This window comes from Dendrobates tinctorius, unplaced genomic scaffold (genome assembly GCF_039654945.1).
Source record: "Dendrobates tinctorius isolate UK_male_01 unplaced genomic scaffold, ASM3965494v1 ptg000069l, whole genome shotgun sequence".
NCBI lineage: Eukaryota > Metazoa > Chordata > Amphibia > Anura > Dendrobatidae > Dendrobates > Dendrobates tinctorius.
The window spans coordinates 21,981,445-22,002,905 of NW_027361737.1; the positions used below are offsets into that span (position 1 = coordinate 21,981,445).

The 21,461-nt window shown below is 44.7% G+C and overlaps 1 protein-coding gene across 4 annotated transcripts in view; it reads right to left on the reverse strand.

Moving 5' to 3' along the window:
* Positions 1 to 21,461, reverse strand: part of DGKD (diacylglycerol kinase delta) — a 121,827-nt gene that overhangs the window by 87,790 nt on the left and 12,576 nt on the right. For 3 of the 4 annotated variants that reach the window (XM_073581169.1, XM_073581171.1, XM_073581168.1), the window contains exons 2-3: positions 21,164 to 21,274; positions 8,488 to 8,568 (exon numbers count right to left, since the gene is read on the reverse strand). In XM_073581169.1, coding sequence (XP_073437270.1) covers positions 8,488 to 8,568; positions 21,164 to 21,274 — 192 coding nt within the window. The remainder of the gene's footprint in view (positions 1 to 8,487; positions 8,569 to 21,163; positions 21,275 to 21,461) is intronic. The other variant, XM_073581170.1, reaches the window with a different exon arrangement.

A 21,461-nucleotide genomic window follows, 5' to 3' on the forward strand; every position in this document is an offset into this window, starting at 1 on the left:
CTGGGCACTGGTTCATTGGTTTGGATGCAGTCTTTCTCATCCACTGCTTTCAGTACTTCTGGATGAAAGCGCTGTAAATGTCTCTTTAGATTAGAAGCTCTGGTAGGAGCATTTTTATCTTTGCCTGAATATGCACTCATCTTGGCTTCACAGCATTTGTTTTCGTCTGGATCATTTGTCATACACTGACAGACATAATGTTTTCTATCTTGAGTGATGGTGAAATGTTCAAATACATCTGATTTAATGTGATGCTTCTTTGACATTCTCAGGTTTTTAATTCTGCATTCACAATCCAAATGACAATTGTTTTTCCTAAAAACAATTGTACAAAATTATTGCCAGGTCGTACAACTGATATAGTGGTCAGTAATACTGTTATTATTCCTCATGTACTCACAGTTAACTGATGCAAAGTTTGTTGAAAGGATAATACTTCTTACAGTCTTCCTCTTCTGAGTAGCAGGCAGCTGTGAGATGCTTGGAAGACGCACACCTAGTATGATCTAGTCTAGAGGAGGAGCTTTACTACTAAGAATTTGCAACACATTTTCACTTTCAGTTTCATACATTGTAAGTAGGGGGTTTGGGGCAGCATGAGGTTAACCAAGTATAAGATTAGATAAGGGCAGTGGAGAACAGTGACACACAAGAAGTAAGAAATGTCTCTATCTCCAGCAGAACTGCTTATCACTGTTGTTCATAGTTTGATAGAACATACAGTGCCTACAAGTAGTATTCAACCCCCTGCAGATTTAGCAGGTTTACACATTCGGAATTAACTTGGCATTGTGACATTTGGACTGTAGATCAGCCTGGAAGTGTGAAATGCACTGCAGCAAAAAAGAATGTTATTTCTTTGTTTAATTTTTTTTTAAATTGTGAAAAGTTTATTCAGAGGGTCATTTATTATTCAACCCCTCAAACCACCAGAATTCTGTTTGGTTCCCCTAAAGTATTAAGAAGTATTTCAGGCACAAAGAACAATGAGCTTCACATGTTTGGATTAATTATCTCTTTTTCCAGCCTTTTCTGACTATTTAAGACCCTCCCCAAACTTGTGAACAGCACTCATACATGATCAACATGGGAAAGACAAAGGAGCATTCCAAGGCCATCAGAGACAAGATCGTGGAGGGTCACAAGGCTGGCAAGGGGTACAAAACCCTTTCCAAGGAGTTGGGCCTACCTGTCTCCACTGTTGGGAGCATCATCCGGAAGTGGAAGGCTTATGGAACTACTGTTAGCCTTCCACGGCCTGGACAGCCTTTGAAAGTTTCCTCCCGTGCCGAGGCCAGGCTTGTCCGAAGAGTCAAGGCTAACCCAAGGACAACAAGGAAGGAGCTCCGGGAAGATCTCATGGCAGTGGGGACATTGGTTTCAGTCAATACCATAAGTAACGTACTCCACCGCAATGGTCTCCGTTCCAGACGAGCCCGTAAGGTACCTTTACTTTCAAAGCGTCATGTCAAGGCTCGTCTACAGTTTGCTCATGATCACTTGGAGGACTCTGAGACAGACTGGTTCAAGGTTCTCTGGTCTGATGAGACCAAGATCGAGATCTTTGGTGCCAACCACACACGTGACGTTTGGAGACTGGATGGCACTGCATACGACCCCAAGAATACCATCCCTACAGTCAAGCATGGTGGTGGCAGCATCATGCTGTGGGGCTGTTTCTCAGCCAAGGGGCCTGGCCATCTGGTCCGCATCCATGGGAAGATGGATAGCACGGCCTACCTGGAGATTTTGGCCAAGAACCTCCGCTCCTCCATCAAGGATCTTAAGATGGGTCGTCATTTCATCTTCCAACAAGACAACGACCCAAAGCACACAGCCAACAAAACCAAGGCCTGGTTCAAGAGGCAAAAAATCAAGGTGTTGGAGTGGCCTAGTCAGTCTCCTGACCTTAACCCAATTGAAAACTTGTGGAAGGAGCTCAAGATTAAAGTCCACATGAGACACCCAAAGAACCTAGATAACTTGGAGAAGATCTGCATGGAGGAGTGGGCCAAGATAACTCCAGAGACCTGTGCCGGCCTGATCAGGTCTTATAGAAGACGATTATTAGCTGTAATTGCAAACAAGGGTTATTCCACAAAATATTAAACCTAGGGGTTGAATAATAATTGACCCACACTTGTATGTTTAAAATTTATTAAAATTTAACTGAGCAACATAACTTTTTGGTTTGTAAGATTTATGCATCCGTTAATAAATCCTGCTCTTGTGTGAAGTTTGAAGGCTCTAACTTATTTGCATCTTATCAAACCTGCTAAATCTGCAGGGGGTTGAATACTACTTGTAGGCACTGTATATATTTGAGTAACATTTATAAAATTCATATGAAAGTTCAATTATGAAATATTAATACATTTTTTTTTAACGCTGGAGTCGGTACATTTCTACCGACTCAGACTCCGACTCCGACCAAAACTAACTCCGACTCCACGACTCCGACTCCACAGCCCTGGTATCAGCGGTCACTCGGTTTGACCTTTGGATGTGCAGCAGATGACCACGAATCCTATGTGCTTGATCTCTCCTACAAATAGGTGAGTGAATTTCTTTCTTGGATAAGACCCTATTGCGCTTTTCTGTTCCTTTAGTATATTGCATTGTTGACTGTCCTTAGCAGTGTTTTCCTAGCAGCTATTTTACCATGAAGGCCTGCTGCACAAAGTCTCCTCTTAACAGCTGTTGTAGAGATGTGTCTGCTGCTAGAACTCTGTGTGGGATTGACCTAGTCTCTAATCTGAGCGGCTGTTAACCTGCGATTTCTGAGGCTGGTGGCTCGGATGAACTTATCCTCCGCAGCAGAGGTGACTCTTGGTCTTCCTTTCCTGGAGCGGTCCTCATGTGAGCCAGTTTCTTTGTAGTGCTTGATGGTTTTTGCCACTGCACTTGGGGACACTTTAAAAGTTTTCCCAAATTTTTCGGACTAACTGACCTTCATTTCTTAAAGTAATGATGGCCACTCGTTTTTCTTTACTTAGCTGCTTTTTTCTTGCCATACCCATAATACAAATTCTAACAGTCTATTCAGTAGGACTATCAGCTGTGTATCCACCAGACTTCTGCACAACACAACTGATGGTCCCAACCCCATTTAGAAGGCAAGAAATCCCACTTATTAAACCTGACAGGGCACACCTGTGAAGTGAAAACCATTTCCAGTGACTACCTCTTGAAGCTCATCAAGAGAATGCCAAGAGTGTGCAAAGCAGTAATCAAAGCAAAAGGTGGCTACTTTGAAGAACCTAGAATATAAGACATATTTTCAGTTGGTTCACACTTTTTTGTTAATTATATAATTCCACGTGTTAATTCATAGCTTTGATGCCTTCAGAGTGAATCTACAATTTTCATAGTCATGAAAATAAAGAAAACTCCTTGAATGAGAAGGTGTGTCCAAACTTTTGGTCTGTACTATATATATACATATATATATATATAGATATATATATATATATATATATATAACACTGTGACTTATCTCAGCTAAGACAAAGCCTAGATCCTCAGGCTACATTCACACCATGGGCGTAGCCAGGATCAAACCTAAGGGAGGGGGCAGAGTCTCATATTGCTCCGCAGAACCTCATACTGCACACCTCAGCTGCTGCAGAACCTCATACTTCACACCCCTACACTTGAAAATAAAGCCTGCACCTTAAGAAGATGTGGTGATGAATGCAGTCTATTTATTCCAACTATCAATTGATGTTGATGTGTTACTGGGTGTCCTTCTGGGCAGCTATGAGGTGTCCCTGACTGGTGCTAAAAAAAAAAAAGGAGTGTTAGTCTGTGTGCTACCCGGTTTTCATTCTTTTTGGTACAGATAAGATATGGATAGATAGAGCAGATTTCTAATCTGCTTTTGCTATTGAAAACATTATCTATGAGCTCAAAAACCGATCAGGTGATGCGGTTTTTTAAAAAGCTGATCGGCTTTTGCAGCTGAAAAACGTATCCTTAAAAAACGCAGGAAAAACGCTGTGTGTGAATGTAGCCTTAGATCAGGAATAGAACAGCCATTTATAGGACATTTCATAACTTTCCCAAATTCCTATGAAAAAATATTCAGCACATTCTGCATTGAACTACTGTACCCAATTTATTATATATTTTGGGAGTCTGAGTCGGTCTATTTTATACCAACTCCAACTCCACCAAAATGAGCACCGACTCAGACTCCACCACTCCGACTCCACAGCCCTGGGGAGAAGGGATTCTTTTTGCTTTTTATCTACTTATCTGTATTAGCTATTGTTATGTTATGTGATCAATAATAAACTCTTGTCTCTTATACTATACTCTGGTTTGGTACTCCAAGTCTCTTTTAGGATACATATTCTAGTGGAGTGTCCAGTATTTGCTTTTTTGGTCAGCTATTGGCATATAGATATGAGATACCCTGGTATCGCTAAATCATGATTTCAGTTTGGATGATAATGATAGTATATATGGTGCAGGAAAGATGTATATCTTTGTACCGTGTTAGCCAGTAGATAGAAAAATATTTAGAATTGAGAGTCCTCAGTGGTTGATACCTTTTAATGGCTAACTGAAAAGATGGTAACAAATTGCAAGCTTTCGAGACTACTCAGGTCGCTTCATCAGGCTAGACTAATACAACATTATTATTATTATTATTATTATTATTTATTGTTATAGCGCCATTTATTCCATGGCGCTTTACATGTGAGGGGGGTATACATAAAAACAAGTACAATAATCTTAAACAATACAAGTCATAACTGGTACAGGAGGAGAGAGGACCCTGCCCGCGAAGGCTCACAATCTACAGCGGGATGGGTGATAATACAGTAGGCGAGGGTAGAGCTGGTCGTGCAGCGGTTTGGTCGATCAGTGGTTACTGCAGGTTATAGGCTTGTCGGAAGAGGTGGGTCTTCAGGCTCTTTTTGAAGAATCACATATTTATGCACAAAACAGCACAGAAATATCACAATAGATAAGACAAGTGACGTAAAGCAGAACTATCATTATGGGGGAGTGATAGACAGTTATGGCAATAAATATTGGACCAGTTCATAAATAAGGAGTGAAAGTTTTATTGTCCTCTGATTGGGGTCTGGTTCTGTGTTGTGTGATGCCCCCTCAAGGTTTTAGGAGCAAATTCCTTAATTGATTTAAAAAGACAAATCCTTGGGACACATTCATTCCTGCATTGAGCGTGTCAAAGGTCGTCATGAGTTTGTACTCACAGACTCTTCTCTCTCTCTGAGACTTGAAGTTACCTTTCAATACCAGTAATTTCATGCCCATGGTGCTGTGATCAGGCATACAAAAATGTTTGGCCACAGGTAGATCCATTCTTTTTTCTCTTATTGTGTGGCGATGAGAATTCATCCTTGTTCTAAGCTTTTGCCCTGTTTCCCCACATACAGACCCCCAGTTGGACATTTAGTACAAATAATTAAGTACACCACGTTAGATGTGATCACCATTTAGCCATTAAAAGGTATCAACCACTGAGGACTCTCAATTCTAAATATTTTAGTATATATGGTGGGAATGTCCATTGGTTTGTGGGTTATGGAAATCAATTTTCTCACTGTACAATAGCCTCACTGGTAGACGAGTCACCTCCACCAGAAATAGGCCTGCTTTCCATTAGTCTAGATTCAATCTCAAAGGTAAAGAAAGATATCCTTAGGCAATTTCTAACAGCTTCTCGGCTAGATATGAATAAACCAAATTAAAGTCCAAATTATAAAGACTTAAAAAGTTTTTATTAATTACACAATAAAAGGAAAACCAGACAAGTTGGACATAATACAATACCATAAAATGTCATAATATAAGGAGATAGTTACATAGTGAACACATAAGCCATGAATAAATACAGTGATCATAAAAATTCCATCAGCAAAAAAAGTGCATTTAGTAAGCAGACACGGGGTCTGAAAACTCAAATAGAGTGCATAGGAAATGTAATAAGATCATAAATACCCGTGATCAGTGGCTCAATGTGTCTCCAGCTCCCTCCAACGTACGTTTCGCCTACCGTGGCTTTCTCAAGGAGTCACTCCTTGAGGAAGCCACGGTAGGCGAAACGTACGTTGGAGGGAGCTGGAGACACATTGAGCCACTGATCACGGGTATTTATGATCTTATTACATTTCCTATGCACTTTATTTGAGTTTTCAGACCCCGTGTCTGCTTACTATATGCACTTTTTTGCTGATGGAATTTTTATGATCACTATATTTATTCATGGCTTATGTGTTCACTATGTAACTATCTCCTTATATTATGACATTTTATGGTATTGTATTATGTCCAACTTGTCTGGTTTTCCTTTTATTGTGTAATTAATAAAAACTTTTTAAGTCTTTATAATTTGGACTTTAATTTGGTTTATTCATATCTAGCTGAGAAGGTTTCTATTGTCTTTCATGAATATCCATATATGCTATATAGTGAGTGATTCTCACTGGTTGTTGGCTTCTTAATTTCGAACAGCTGTTAAGTCAATTATTCCACACCACTGGAAATCCACATAAACGTCCACTTTGGGTGAATGGGTGGAAGAGGTTAACAATATTACGAAAATGGAAAACATGATAAAAATCGCCTCAAAGCTATTCATCGCCAATGAACATGTTGGACATTATTCAGTGAGGGGAAAGACCTGGCAATTTGTTACAAATAATACTTAATGACTGCTGATACGCCTTTTAACGGCGGCAGTTAAGGGTACTTATTCTTATTCTTCAGAAATAAGTGCATAGCGCCCCCTAGCGTTGAAAAATCTCCGGGGTCTTGGCTACATGATTCGGGTCAGTTTTTACCGTCCCCAGTCCCCAACAACCATTAGCTTTTTTGTTATTAAAGAACATAATTGGAATGTTCTGTTTTCAGATCAATGTTGTTAACCCCTTAATGACAAGCCAATTTTTACAAATTTGACCACTGTCCCTTTATGAGGTTATAGCTCTGAAACGCTTCAACGTATCCCGCTGATTCTGAGACTGTTTTTTCATGACATATTGAACTTCATGTTAGTGGTAAAATTTCTTCGATATGACTTGCGTTTATGAAAAAAAAACGGAAAATTGGTAAAAATTTTGAAATTTAAAAACTTAATTTTTGTGCCCTTAAATCAGTCATATCACACAAAATAGTTAAAAAAATAATATTTCCCACATGCCTACTTTACATCAATACAATTTTGAAACAATTTTTTTGGTTAGGAAGTTATAAGAGTTAAAATTTCTCATTTTTCCAACAAAATTTACAAAACCATTTTTTTAGGGACTACCTTACATTTGAATTGAGTTTGGGGAGTCAATATTACAGAAAATACCAAATACCACTATTCTAAAAACTTCACCCCTCAAGGCGAGCAATACCAAGAAGTATATTAACCATTCAGGTGCTTCACGAGAACTAAAGCAATGTGGAAGGAAAAAATTAAAATTTCACTTTTTCCACCAAAAATTTACTTCGGAACCAAACTTTTTTTTTATTTTCACAAGGGTATCAGAAGAAAATGGTCCACAAAATTTGTTGTGCAATTTCTACTGAGTATGCCGATACCCTGTATGTGGGGGAAAGCCACTCTTTGTGTGCATGGCAATGCTCAGAAGGGAGGGAGCACCATTTGACTTTTTCAAAGCAAAATTGGCTGGAATCAATGGTGGGCAGCATGTCGCGTTTGGAGATCCCCTGATGTACCTAATCAGTGGAAACCCCCCAATTCTAACTTCAACCCTAACAGTCCTAATCTCAACCCTAGCCCCAACACCACAACCCTAACCACAATACCACAACCCTAACCCCAACCTTAACCCTAGCCCAATCCTAACCCTAGCTCTAACCCTAACCCTAGCACTAGTCCCAACCCTAATGGAAAAATGGAAATAAATACAGATATAATTTTATTATTTTTCCCTAACTAAGGGGGTCATAAAGTGGGTTTGAATTACTATTTTTTTTTATTTTGATCACTGTGATAGACCCTATCACAGTGATCCAAATGAACCAATAGGAAAAACCTACTATTGTTGCCGGGTGCAGGCCGATAGATCTCAGCAGGTGCACTGCGCGTGCGCCCACCATTTTCTTTGCGGAAGAAGTCGCCAAGGGTAGGGGAACAGGACCGGGGGATGCCGGAGGTGCCTGAAGTACCGGAGGGGAAATCAGGGAACCTTATTTCTCTCTCCTTTGATGTGCTAGATCATATCAGAGGAGAGAGAAATAAATGGGAAAACAAACTTTTTTTTTTTTCGGCGATCACAACACTGGGGACGGTAAAAACCAACACGAATCATGTTCTCCGGGGTCTCAGCTACCCCTGGTAGCCAAGACTCGAGATTTTCCGAAGCTGGGGTGTGCTATACCTTTATTTCTCAGCGTTGTTAAAAAGCGGCGCTAAGGATTAAGTACCCTTAACTGGTTAAAACCCCATAAAAATATTTAAAATAAAAAAGGTGATGTATTACAGAAGGAGACACTTACTGTGAAACTGTTGTTGAGGTTTTTGGTGCTGGACTCTGCCACACTGGCATCCGTAATGTCAATTTCCTCGAATATGATAGACTGTCATCGAGCAGAAGAAAAGATTAGAACTCAGAAGTCATGTTATTTCTTATTCCTAAACACTGTAATGTCAGCTATCTTTATTGCATGCGTCGCTCTATAGCAGACTGTTCTTACAGGTAGGTCAAGCAAACGTCTCTCTCGTACTAGAGCAGCTCTCTGGTCAAGTGCATGACAGATATGCATCCTACTTATTATCTGTGAATGCCAATCAGATGTGCAGGAGTGAGGCTGCGGCTACTCGGACCTATAAAATCAGAGGTTTCTATTCTGTATTCTCAGGCTGGGTTCACATGCTGTGGTCGGATGTGTCTGAAACCCGTGCTAACATGCAGCTTAGTGCGGTAATTGGTTAACTGTTGCACGGTTTTTGCAGAAAATTAGCTACGCCCTACACCACCAATAAAGAGGGTCTGTCACCCCAAAAATCAAATTAATCACTTGTACATTCGTGGCCAAAAGTTTTGAGACTGGCAGAAATTTTGGTTGTCACAAAATTTGCTGCTTCAGTGTTTTTAGATCTTTTAAATCAGATGTTTCTATTTGTCAGCATTTCATAAGTTTTTTACACTTTAGTGACAAATAAATCAAGTTTATGTAAAGACTCAATATTTCTTATTATTTTTCATGACTTCTGCCCCGAGGAAGCCCTGCCGGGCGAAACGCGTTGGGTACAAGCGAGGCTCCCACATGGGTATGAACTTGCCATAGCAACTGTACTGATAAAGGCACTTTAAGAAATGATTAACTGGGTGTTTTTTCTAAGTATGGAAACTCTTTCTGGGACTTTGCTGTCTGCATAGGTTACGATGGTTACAGTGACATTAGTCAAATTCCAGAGAATGCCGAGCATCTGAGAACTTTACCATATAATACGAGACTATTTGCATCTATGCGTCAGCTCCCAGTTATTGTACTTAATTGATACTGCACTTCAGGCGCTGTTGAAATTTTCTATTTTTTGTTGCTTTGACACTCTTTGTATATCTCTTTTGGGTTTTATTTAATGGAGAGTCGCCTATATTTGATATTCATGATCAACCAGTGATCATAATTAGGTATGATATCCCTTGTTGTATTAATTGACAGCACTGCCTGAAATGAATTGTCAGCCCTGCACACACTGACACTGCAGGAGCTGCAAGCACAGAGTCAGCTCAGTGTGTGTAGGTGCATTCTCATACTGCTCACCTGTTTGCAGCGGCCGCTCACTGCACAGAGGATGACACAATATCGGGTTGTTGATGCTGAAAAGACTAGGGGGGCTAGAGAAAACTGACACTGAGTGCCCGTACTCGTTGGGATTCTTGCAGGGTCAGTGCAAGTGCTCTCTCATCTCTCTCCCATCAGCATCGTCCACCCGCTACTGTAAGATCCTGTGTACTGAGTATGCACTCGGCTCCTGCAGTGTCAGTGTGTACAGGGCTAAGAATTTAATTCAGGAAGTGCTACAAAGTGAGAGCTGTCAATCAGCATAATAGGTTTGGAAGATGGTTCAGTACAATGAAGTGACCTCATTTAAATACCTACTAAAACATTTGTTTTTTTTTTACGTAAAACAAAATAAGTAAAATCTACAGTACAAGAATTATTACTATAGAGGCTTTCTTCCATATATGAAAGTATAGGAGGCTTATTTTGACTTTTGGGGATGTCAGGCTCCCTTTAACAATGCAGATAAGACCCGAGCCTGAATAAAGCGGCCACATATGTGAAGTCCTCACTTACTGACATGGATGGAAGTTCTAAAAACTGACTTTAGATTCCAAAACAGGCTTCTTGCTGAAAGGAGCGATCGGTGTGTCACTAAACTAGCTTGTACTCATATCAGGGATTATTGCACAGTCTTCCAACCTTAGTTACTGCCTAGTGAGAATCTGCCATGCACATGTCTGTAAAAAGTATGTAAAAAGAGCCCGAGGCCTCAGGAACCAGAGGAAGCAATAAGTCAAGCCTCAAACTGCAGCACAGGTGCACTGAATCGCACGGATCTGTAATATTGGCCCGTCACACATTTACATACAGTGGGGAAAAAAAAGTATTTAGTCAGTCAGCAATAGTGCAAGTTCCACCACTTAAAAAGATGAGAGGCGTCTGTAATTTACATCATAGGTAGACCTCAACTATGGGAGACAAACTGAGAAAAAAAAATCCAGAAAATCACATTGTCTGTTTTTTTTTCATTTTATTTGCATATTATGGTGGAAAATAAGTATTTGGTCAGAAACAAAATTTCATCTCAATACTTTGTGATATATCCTTTGTTGGCAATGACAGAGGTCAAACGTTTTCTGTAAGTCTTCACAAGGTTGCCACACACTGTTGTTGGTATGTTGGCCCATTCCTCCATGCAGATCTCCTCTAGAGCAGTGATGTTTTTGGCTTTTCGCTTGGCAACACGGACTTTCAACTCCCTCCAAAGGTTTTCTATAGGGTTGAGATCTGGAGACTGGCTAGGCCACTCCAGGACCTTGAAATGCTTCTTACGAAGCCACTCCTTCGTTGCCCTGGCGGTGTGCTTTGGATCATTGTCATGTTGAAAGACTCAGCCACGTTTCATCTTCAATGCCCTTGCTGATGGAAGGAGGTTTGCACTCAAAATCTCACGATACATGGCCCCATTCATTCTTTCATGTACCCAGATCAGTCGTCCTGGCCCCTTTGCAGAGAAACAGCCCCAAAGCATGATGTTTCCACCACCATGCTTTACAGTAGGTATGGTGTTTGATGGATGCAACTCAGTATTCTTTTTCCTCCAAACACGACAAGTTGTGTTTCTACCAAACAGTTCCAGTTTGGTTTCATCAGACCATAGGACATTCTCCCAAAACTCCTCTGGATCATCCAAATGCTCTCTAGCAAACTTCAGACGGGCCCGGACATGTACAGGCTTAAGCAGTGGGACACGTCTGGCACTGCAGGATCTGAGTCCATGGTGGCGTAGTGTGTTACTTATGGTAGGCCTTGTTACATTGGTCCCAGCTCTCTGCAGTTCATTCACTAGGTCCCCCAGCGTGGTTCTGGGATTTTTGCTCACCGTTCTTGTGATCATTCTGACCCCACGGGGTGGGATTTTGCGTGGAGCACCAGATCGAGGGAGATTATCAGTGGTCTTGTATGTCTTCCATTTTCTAATTATTGCTCCCACAGTTGATTTTTTCACTCCAAGCTGGTTGGCTATTGCAGATTCAGTCTTCCCAGCCTGGTGCAGGGCTACAATTTTGTTTCTGGTGTCCTTTGACAGCTCTTTGGTCTTCACCATAGTGGAGTTTGGAGTCAGACTGTTTGAGGGTGTGCACAGGTGTCTTTTTATACTGATAACAAGTTTAAACAGGTGCCATTACTACAGGTAATGAGTGGAGGAAAGAGGAGACTCTTAAAGAAGAAGTTACAGGTCTGTGAGAGCCAGAAATCTTGATTGCTTGTTTCTGACCAAATACTTATTTTCCACCATAATCTGCAAATAAAATGAAAAAAAACCAGACAATGTGGAACTTGCACTATTGCTGACTGACTAAATACTTTTTTTCCCCACTGTAAATAACATCTTCAATTGTAATCAGCAATAAAGTATGGATTTGCTATAATGTTTAATGCAATCTATTGTTCCCTGTTATCAAGCTGTCACAAATTAGACTTACTACGGGGTTGTGCATATTTGGTCCTTCTTAATGGAATTGTAATAGCTTTTCTATTAAAATAAGGAAAAAAAAGAGACCTTAAAGTCCCCACAGCTGCCCATCAACATAGTGCAATGGGTGCGCCTGCATTCAGCCCAGACAGGGAGCAGGATTTCCAGAAAATACGTAAAGCAATAAACACGTAGACTGCCCATATCCATCCATCACCCAGAACAAAGAAATGGTTGCTTTGCAAATCATAACTCCCACGCACATGGATGTAAAACACAGCCGCCCAGCAGGTACATAAAGTGGCTCCAGACTCTACATCTGCAGCTCTGCGCTCCGTCCTCATTAGATTACTTTCTGCACACGATGCTATAATGGCGCTCACTGCTGCTTCATCATTCACTCTTTGATCTGAGGAGCCTTCACATGTCCCTGTTGACCTTTCTGTGAAATGCACTTTGCTTCTTTGATGGGTTTAGCTGCCACTTTTACTGTGTCTTGCCCTTATTTATGACAACTATTACCCAGTTACATTTCTGCCCAAGCACTGCCGCACGGGATGTTCATGTGTATGAGGGCAGATTTTATGCTGCCATTATTCTTCCTAGAGGACAACAACCAGGATGCCTGAAAAATCACAACTGTCTAAAGCATGCAATTAGGGGTTAATTTCTTTATTTTTGGGAGTTGAGATTTTAATGGTCAATTGTCTCCTAAGTCTTATAAATACACATCACTTATTAGGCCATGGGTATACACACAGCTTTGTTAGGCCTCTGACTGCCATGGTAAACCAACAGCTCCCTGCAACCACATTGCAGAGGGGCGAATGGGCTGAAAGAGGGAACCTCCTTCCCCTGTTAGGGGTACTTCACACTAAGCGAGATCGCTGATGCGTCACCGATTTTGTGACGCATCAGCGATCTCGCCAGAGATCTCGCTGTGTGTGGCACACATCAGCGACCGGTCCCCCCGCCGGGTACTGCGGGTCATTTTTTGATCGATAGTCTCCCGCTGGCCAGCACGCATCGCTGCGTGTGGCAGCGGGAGACCAACAATTAGCGAGCTCCCAGCGCTGTAAGCAGACGCTGGGATCTGGTATCCAAGGTAAACAGCGGGTAACTAAGCGCCACGCGCTTAGTTACCCGCTATTTACCCTTGATACCAGCGTCCTCGCTGGTCCTGATCGCTGATGAGTCTGCCTGTTTGAGAGCTCATCAGCGATCATGTAGCGACGCACCAGCGATCCTGACCAGGTCGTATCATTGTCGGGATCGCTGGTGCGTCGTTTAGTGTAATGGGACCCTAAATCTCCTTAGGTGCTGCAGTCTTTATTAACCAGAGATTATTTGTATAGAAGTTTTACAAGAATCACCTGCGAACCATGGCAGGCTCTAACAGTGCAAGACAGAAATGGGTTAAAAGCAATAAACTACAAGACATCTGCAACCCCAATTAGAAGCTTGTCACCGCTTTTTCCAATATTTGTAGAACTGTAAATGAAATTAATCATTGTAAATTCGGTTATTAGCAAACTTTACTAAATGTCAACTGCTTTTGATAAATCGATACAACAGGAATAATTTATATCTAATATCTAATGTAACAAGTGGTTTCTCCAAACTCAACACAAAATGCCACCATTAATGACAGCTGCAGTCTCAGAATTATTTATCTCATTCATGACAAGCGTCTTCTGCACTTAGTAGTACATCTTTGGCTGTTATGACCTGCTGCAAACATGATACCAGCTTCTGGCAGTGTCTTGGCTCCTGAGGAGTCCAAGCCCAGTCGTCATGGCTAATGGCCTCCAGTTCACGAATCTTCAAGGGATTATAGTGGGTTCAATTCGGACAACTATGAAGGTCACTCCAGAATCTTTTGGGACTTTGGCACATTTCTGGAGCATGATGTAGCCCATGAGGTCATGACCATTTCTGCCAAGCCAGGCCACTTTTCAGTGAGGCCACACATCTTTTCGGACCTGGCACATAAAGGCCTGATTATTCTGTAAGACTGGCACTGTGCTCACCTGTCTTAATGAACAAGGCTGCTGAACATTAAGAACCACACGCCACTCAATGAATTTAGGTGCCTTCGGCAGAAAAGAGGGATTTTGGGTTCTTACCGTAAAATCTCTGTCTTGGAGCCTTCATTGGGGGACACAGAATACCATGGGTGTATGCTGCTGCTGCTAGGAGGCTGACACTATGCAAAACAAGAAAATTACACCCGGCAGTATACACCCACCGACAGGCACCAAGCACCTCAGTTGGTGAAAAAGCAGTAGGAGAAGCAACCAAAAACAATGAACATATGTACCAACCCAATAAGGGACTCGAAGACCCAGCACGGTACAACTTAAACAGGGAGGGTGCTGTGTCCAACAATGAAGGCTCCAAGAAAGAGATTTTACGGTAAGAACCCAAAATCCCTCTTTCTTTATCGCCTTATTGGGGGACACAGAATACCATGGGACGTTCCAAAGCAGTCCCGAGGGTGGGAACAGCAATAAAAGGAACGACAGAAGGAAGGGCTTAGGTCGGCCGGTGTGCGACCGCCGCCTGCAGAACCTTCCTACCAAGAGCTGCATCAGACGAGGCCTGGGTATGAACCCTGTAGAACCTCGCAAAGGTGTGCAAAGACGACCAGGTCGCGGCCCTGCAAAGTTGTGAGGCCGAAGCCTGGTGTCGCACAGCCCAAGAAGCCCGAACAGCCCGGGTGGAGTGGGCTTTCACTCCCGGAGGGGGCCGTTTCTCCTGAAGTCGATAGGCTTCCAGGATGGTAGACCGAATCCAGCGAGCAATTGTGGATTTGGAGGCCGGAAGACCTTTCCGGCAACCCTCAGAAATGAGAAGCAGGGAATCAGATTGGCGAAAAGAAGCGGTACTGGCAAGGTAAACACGCAAGGCTCTCACTACATCCAGGTTGTGGAGCGACTTTTCCAGAGGATGAGCAGGCGTAGGACAAAACGATGGAAGGACGATATCTTCTTTAATGTGAAAGGGAGATACCACTTTTAGAAGGAAGGAAGGAACTGGCCTGAGAACAACCTTATCTTGGTGGAGGATAAGGTACGGAGAACGACAGGATAAGGCCGCCAGCTCAGAAACTCTCCTGATGGAAGTAATGGCGATTAGAAAAGACACCTGCCATGAAAGAAAAGACAGAGGGATGTCCTGGATTGGTTCGAATGGTGCCTTCTGGAGGGCGCCAAGAACAAGATTCAGATCCCATGGATCTATCGGAGAATGATGAGGAGGAGCCACATGGGCGACTCCTTGGAGAAAAGTCTTCACTTGCGGTAAGGAAGCTAGATCCTTCTGGAAGAGGATTGCTAGGGCAGACACCTGGCCTTTGAGAGTACTGAGGGATAGGCCCGCATCCAAACCAGATTGGAGGAAATGAAGAATGGATGGAATGGAGAATGACAGTGGAAGAACCTCGTTATCATCGCTCCAACGGAAAAAAGCCTTCCAGTACCTATGGTAAATGCGGGAGGAAGCTGGCTTCCGAGCCTTGATCATGGTCTGAATGACCCGGCTGGAAAACCCTGAATCCTTCAGAATTGCATCCTCAACGGCCATGCCGTTACACTCAGAGACTGAGAATTCTGGTGGTAACGAGGGCCTAGCGAGAGAAGATCTGTATGGTCTGGAAGCCTCCAGGGGACGTCCACGAGCATGTTCACCAACTCCGCGTACCAAGGGCGTCTCGGCCAGTCTGGAGCCACTAGGATGACTGGGATGCCCTCTGACTTTATCTTTTTGACCACTCTAGGAATGAGGGCAAGGGGAGGAAACAGGTAAGGCAGCTGGAACTGGGACAACAGAATTACTAGGGCGTCGCAAACGACGGCTAGAGGATCCCTGGACCTGGCTACAAAGTGAGGAACTTTGTTGTTCATACGAGATGCCATGAGATAGACGTCCGGGGTGCCCCAACGCTAGCATATCTGACTGAAGACTGTGGGATGAAGGGACCATTCGCCTGACGCTAGACCTTGGCAACTCAAGAAGTCGGCTGCCCAATTTTCCACCCCTGGAATGTGAACAGCGGAGATCGCCGGAACGTGACGCTCTGCCCAGCGCAGCATCCTTGCCACTTCTGACATTACTTGCCTGCTGTGAGTACCGCCCTGGTGGTTTTTGTACGCCACAGCCGTGGCGTTGTCTGACTGAATGCGGACTGGTTTGCCTACGAGGAGATGCTGCCAACGAAGGAGAGCAAGGAGGATTGCCCTGATCTCCAGAAGGTTGATGGGCAGAAGAGTCTCCTAGGCGTTCCAGCGCCCTTGGGCCGCTTTCTGATGGTAAACCGCCCCCCATTCTAGGAGACTGGCATCGGTGGTGAAGACCTGCCACCGAGGCGGAAGAAAAGACCTTCCGCGGAGAACTGACGCCGGCAATGCCCACCAAGTCAGCGATTGTCTGACTCTGAGCGGAAGAAGAATGGGGCGGTCCAGAGAAAACGAGGTCTTGTCCCAGACTGACAGGAGGAACAGTTGGAGAGGGCGAGAGTGGAATTGTGCGAAGGGCACTGCTTCCATGGAAGCTATCATCTTCCCCAGGACCCTCTTGCAGGACCGAAGGGACTTGATCCTCGAGCTTTGTAGGGACTGGATCCTTTTGGAAAGGGTTGAAAACTTGTCCCTCGGTAGAAACACCCGGGCTAGATTCGTGTCGAACTCCATGCCCAAAAAGGTTAGACGTTGGGTAGGGCGCAGGATGGACTTCTCCTCGTTGACTATTAATCCGAGGCGGCTGAGGGCATCCAAGGTTATCTGAAGACTGTGAAGACAGTCTTGGCGGGACGAACCCTTGATCAGGAGATCGTCCAGGTAAGGAATGATAAGAATCCCTCTGGATCGAAGGATGGCCCTGACTGTTGCCATCACCTTCGTAAAGACACGGGGAGCGGAGGCTAGTCCAAAGGGGAGGGCCGTGAACTGATACTGATTGTCCTGAATCGCAAAGCAGAGGTATCTCTGATGCCGCAGAGAAATGGGGATGTGGAGGTAGCCATCCTGTATGTCCACAGAGCAGAGAAACTCTCCGGATCTTCACGTGGCGATTGAGCAACTTGAGGTCCAAAATTGGACGAAGAGAGCCGTCCTTTTTCGGGACTACGAAGAGATTCGAGTAGAACCCTAAAAACTGTTCGCTTGCAGGAACGGGAACGATGACCCCTGCAGAAAGGAGGGAGGAGACGGCCTGAAGGAACCCTGGAATCTGTGATCGCTGTCTTGGGGATCGAGACAGAAAGAAGCGACTGGGGGAGAAGAAAACTCGATTTTTTATCCAGATGTGATGATTTCCCTGACCCAAGCGTCGTCGATAATGGATAATCATGCGTCTTTGAAAGAGGAAAGTCTGCCTCCCACCCTGGAAAGATTTCCAGGTGGGGGTGACCCGTCACTTAGATGAAAATCTGCCGGATCGGGAGCCTGAGGACCTGGTGGGCTGACCTCTGGATCTCCAGCGGGGAGCTGGCTTATAAGAAGGCTTTCTCCGGTCTCTGGAAGCAGGATGCCGGTACTGCTGGGATGAACCTTCTGCGGGAGAGGAGGGGCGAAAGGACCTAAATGGCCGAGAAGCCTTCCTGTTAAAGAACCTCTTAGGGCGGGACTGGGGAAGGGAAATGCTCTTTCCACCAGTGGCATCCGAGATTCGCATTCCACGACTTCAACCAAAGAATGCGGCGTATGGCTACTATGTTGCTGTTAGCTCTTGCTACGCACCCAGCCGCGTCCAAGGAGGCAGCCAAAAGGTATTTGCCCGCATGACTAAATTGGTCTGCTAAATCCGCCAGCTCGTCCTGAGGGGCTGCTGCTGAAATGCGTTTGCGCAGAATCTTTGCCCAAGCCGAAATAACCTTCGCCACCCAAGCGGAGGCGAAGATAGGACAGAGGGGAGCGTCGGATGCCTCAAAAATTGACTTAGCCAACAACTCTATTTGCCTGTCTGTTGGATCTTTAAGAGAAGCTCCGTCCGGAAGGGAAAGAACCGTCTTAGAGGAAATCCGAGAAACTGGTGGATCTACGTCGGGAGCTTTGGTTCATTTCGTGACTAGATCTGCATCGAAGGGATATAGTACATCTGAGTACTTGCGGCCTGAAAAACGTTTCTCAGGATGTTGCCAGTGATTGGCTAAGGAAGAGTCGAACTCTTTGTGATTAGGAAAGGTTCGAGATGGAGGCCTCGCTTTCTTAAAGGAAACAGGGCATTCCTGAGGGGGTGCCTTATCCTCCTTTATCTTGAGAGTTTGGAATATAGCCGATATGAGACTATCTACCATATCCCGAGTTCTAGCTATGTTGTCCGCTTCTGAGTCAGATCCAGATTGGGAATCATCGTCTGACCTAGGATCGTCTGTTGAGGATGGAGACAAAGAGCGTAGCCTGGGAGAAGCGGAGGGACCCTGCGAACTGGAACAAGAGCCAGACAGGACCCGCTTCCTAGAGCCCCTACCCGGCTTGTCCGTCTGAGGGTCGCGGTCAGGTGCTGGCGACTCACCGTGAGAGGCGGTCGGCGCACAGGTGGCTGCAGATAGCTGGGGTAACCGCTCTAAGACCTGGACCAGAGATTGAGACACTTTTGTGAGATCAGAGACCGACTGAGACCGCTACGGCCCACTCAGGGGGTGGGGTGCTCTCAACCCGGGGCTAGGAGTGCTCCTGAGGGGCAGACATGGAGGAAGGGCTGCAGGACGGACAGAAGGGAGACGACCGACCTGATACCCACTTCTTTTTACGGCGCGCGCAGGCGTAGTGAATAGCGGTGGGTCCTAGAGCAGAGAGCCCCTGCAGGATTGGGCATATGTCAAAGGGGTAGAAACACTGCCTGATGTGGAACTGCGGATGGGAGCTAATTCTAGCGTCAGCTGAAGCAGCGCCGAGCCTACCGAGGTTCAGATGCAGAAAAACCAGCGTTGTGTCCCCCAGGAAGAAATCTTGTGAAGAGAGAGGCAGGAAGAGACGCTAGCGGTGGGCGGGGCTTAATCGCCAAGCCCTGATTGGAAGAGGACCGAGGAGGGGGCGCAGTAAATGTCCCACTGACAGGGCTGAAGTTAAAGCAGCCCTGTGATATGCTGTAAAAGTGCGCGAAGAAAGCGCGCGCAGGGAGAGGGGAGAAGCTTCCTTAACTTTTTTTTTTTTTTTTTTAAACGAAAGTGAAAGTGCTCCCTCTGCCCTCAGGAGCGACGGCGCGCCCGGAGCAAAGAAACCACAGGGACAGGACCCACAGAGACCGGGAGGCCACAGGGATAGGAAAGTCACAGGGACAGGGCAGCCACCGGGTAGGATGCTGCCTGTGGAGGCCACCGCTGAACCCCCCGATGATAAGCGCGTCTAACAGCGCTTGGAGAAGGAAAACTGGCGGGAAATTCAAAAAGGGGTACTGATCCTGATAGCGTGGTGCAGGGCTGTATTTTAATACAGCGCAGTACTGGCTGTAATGCTGCAGGGCTAGGGTCCATATTTGAGAGCGGGGCTGGAGGGGACATCTGGATCCGCTTACCTGACGTCCTTGAGGAGGATGACTGCAGGGGCCCACGATAGCCAGCAGGCCGCTGGGAGAAACGATCCTCAGTACCCGCACTATGTCCGTATGGTGCAGAAGACGGCCATGGTAGGGGAAACGTCACCGCTGGCGACCGCCGTCTTCCTCTCAGCCCTGTCCCGGGAGAGGGGTGAGGAGGGTACTCGGCTAGGACCGGCCACCGTTATAAGCCCATAGCACCCGAGGGAGATAGGGGAAGGTCCTGCCTGCGGTCCCGAGAGTTGCGATGTGGGCAATACCACATTGCTCGCTCAGCCGCATTAATAGGAAAAGCAGGATGAACTCACATCCAGTTTCATGATGCTGTATCTGAAAAAGAAAGGGGAAATCATTAAAAACACAACTAAAACCTGAAAAGAAAAGGATTAAATGCGGATCTGGGGAGATCCCGGTCCGCCTCCTTAAGACACTAAGCACAAACTGAGGTGCCTAGTGCCTGTCGGTGGGTGTATACTGCCGGGGAGGAGCTAATTTTCTTGTTTTGCATAGTGTCAGCCTCCTAGCAGCAACAGCATACACCCATGGTATTCTGTGTCCCCCAATAAGGCGATAAAGAAAGTTACTCCAGTTAGGGAGTTGAGCAATTTCCGGCGCAAGTTAAGCCACTTTCTCATGGGTTTGTAGGATTGGCTATATCCTCCATGCTCCACCCATATTAGTATATAAGAGCCAAAGTGTCTAAAATGTATATTAAAGATGGTGCCAGTCATGAAAAATTGTTTTGTTTTTGTACACAAAGTACAACAGAATTTGGCGTATTTACGCTTGAAAAATATGCCCTTATACAAAGCCACTGTCCACGACGACAGGGCTAAGCCTTCTTAGGGAAGTTGTCAGAAGCTGGTGTCTAGCTATACATTATGGGCAGCACGGTGGCTCAGTGGTTAGCACTGCAGCTTTGCAGCGCTGGAGTCCTGGGTTCGAATCCCACCAAGGACAACATCTGCAAGGAGTTTGTATGTTCTCCCCATGTTTGCGTGGGTTTCCCCCTGGCTCTCTGGTCTTCTCTCACACTTCAAAGACATACTGATAGGGAATTTAGCGCTGTGTAATATGATGGCGACATAGAAATAAACATCCTAAATAAATGCATCATGTTTGCAACAGGTTATAACAGCTGAAAAGGCTCTACTAAAGACGCCAGTCATGAAGGTGGTCTGAGTCTTCTTAAGTCTGAATTTGGAGAAACCAAACATACTAGATGTTGAGCTATATAAACTGCAGAAAGTTTATTTTCAAATAAACCGAATCTAGAATGGGGTTGAATATTTTTTTATTAAAACTGTATCTTATTGCATAAATCTGAAACATGAAAAGACTTAAAGCTGGAATGGTTTTCATGTTACAACAGTAGATACGTCAGCAATGCATTTGCGCCTTTCTTCCTACACCCCCTGCATTTCTCACCTTTGCAGTCTTGGCATAGTATAGGGTTCGGCCTCGCAATTTGAAGTAGCGCCTTCTCCATCGCTGAAAGGAGCTTGTCTGCTTTTGTAGGTGACCTTCTTTCACAATGGCCTATAAAAGTCAAGGAGACATTGTAAGAACAATGAGACAGCTTTATCACTGCTGACTAATCCTTAGACCAAGCTCAATTAGTCTAGATAGTCCTATAATGCGCCAGATTTATCATAATGGCCCAATCTGTTTAAAGGGAACTTGACAGCTGACACATGCTGCTCGATCCTACAGGCAGCATGTATCA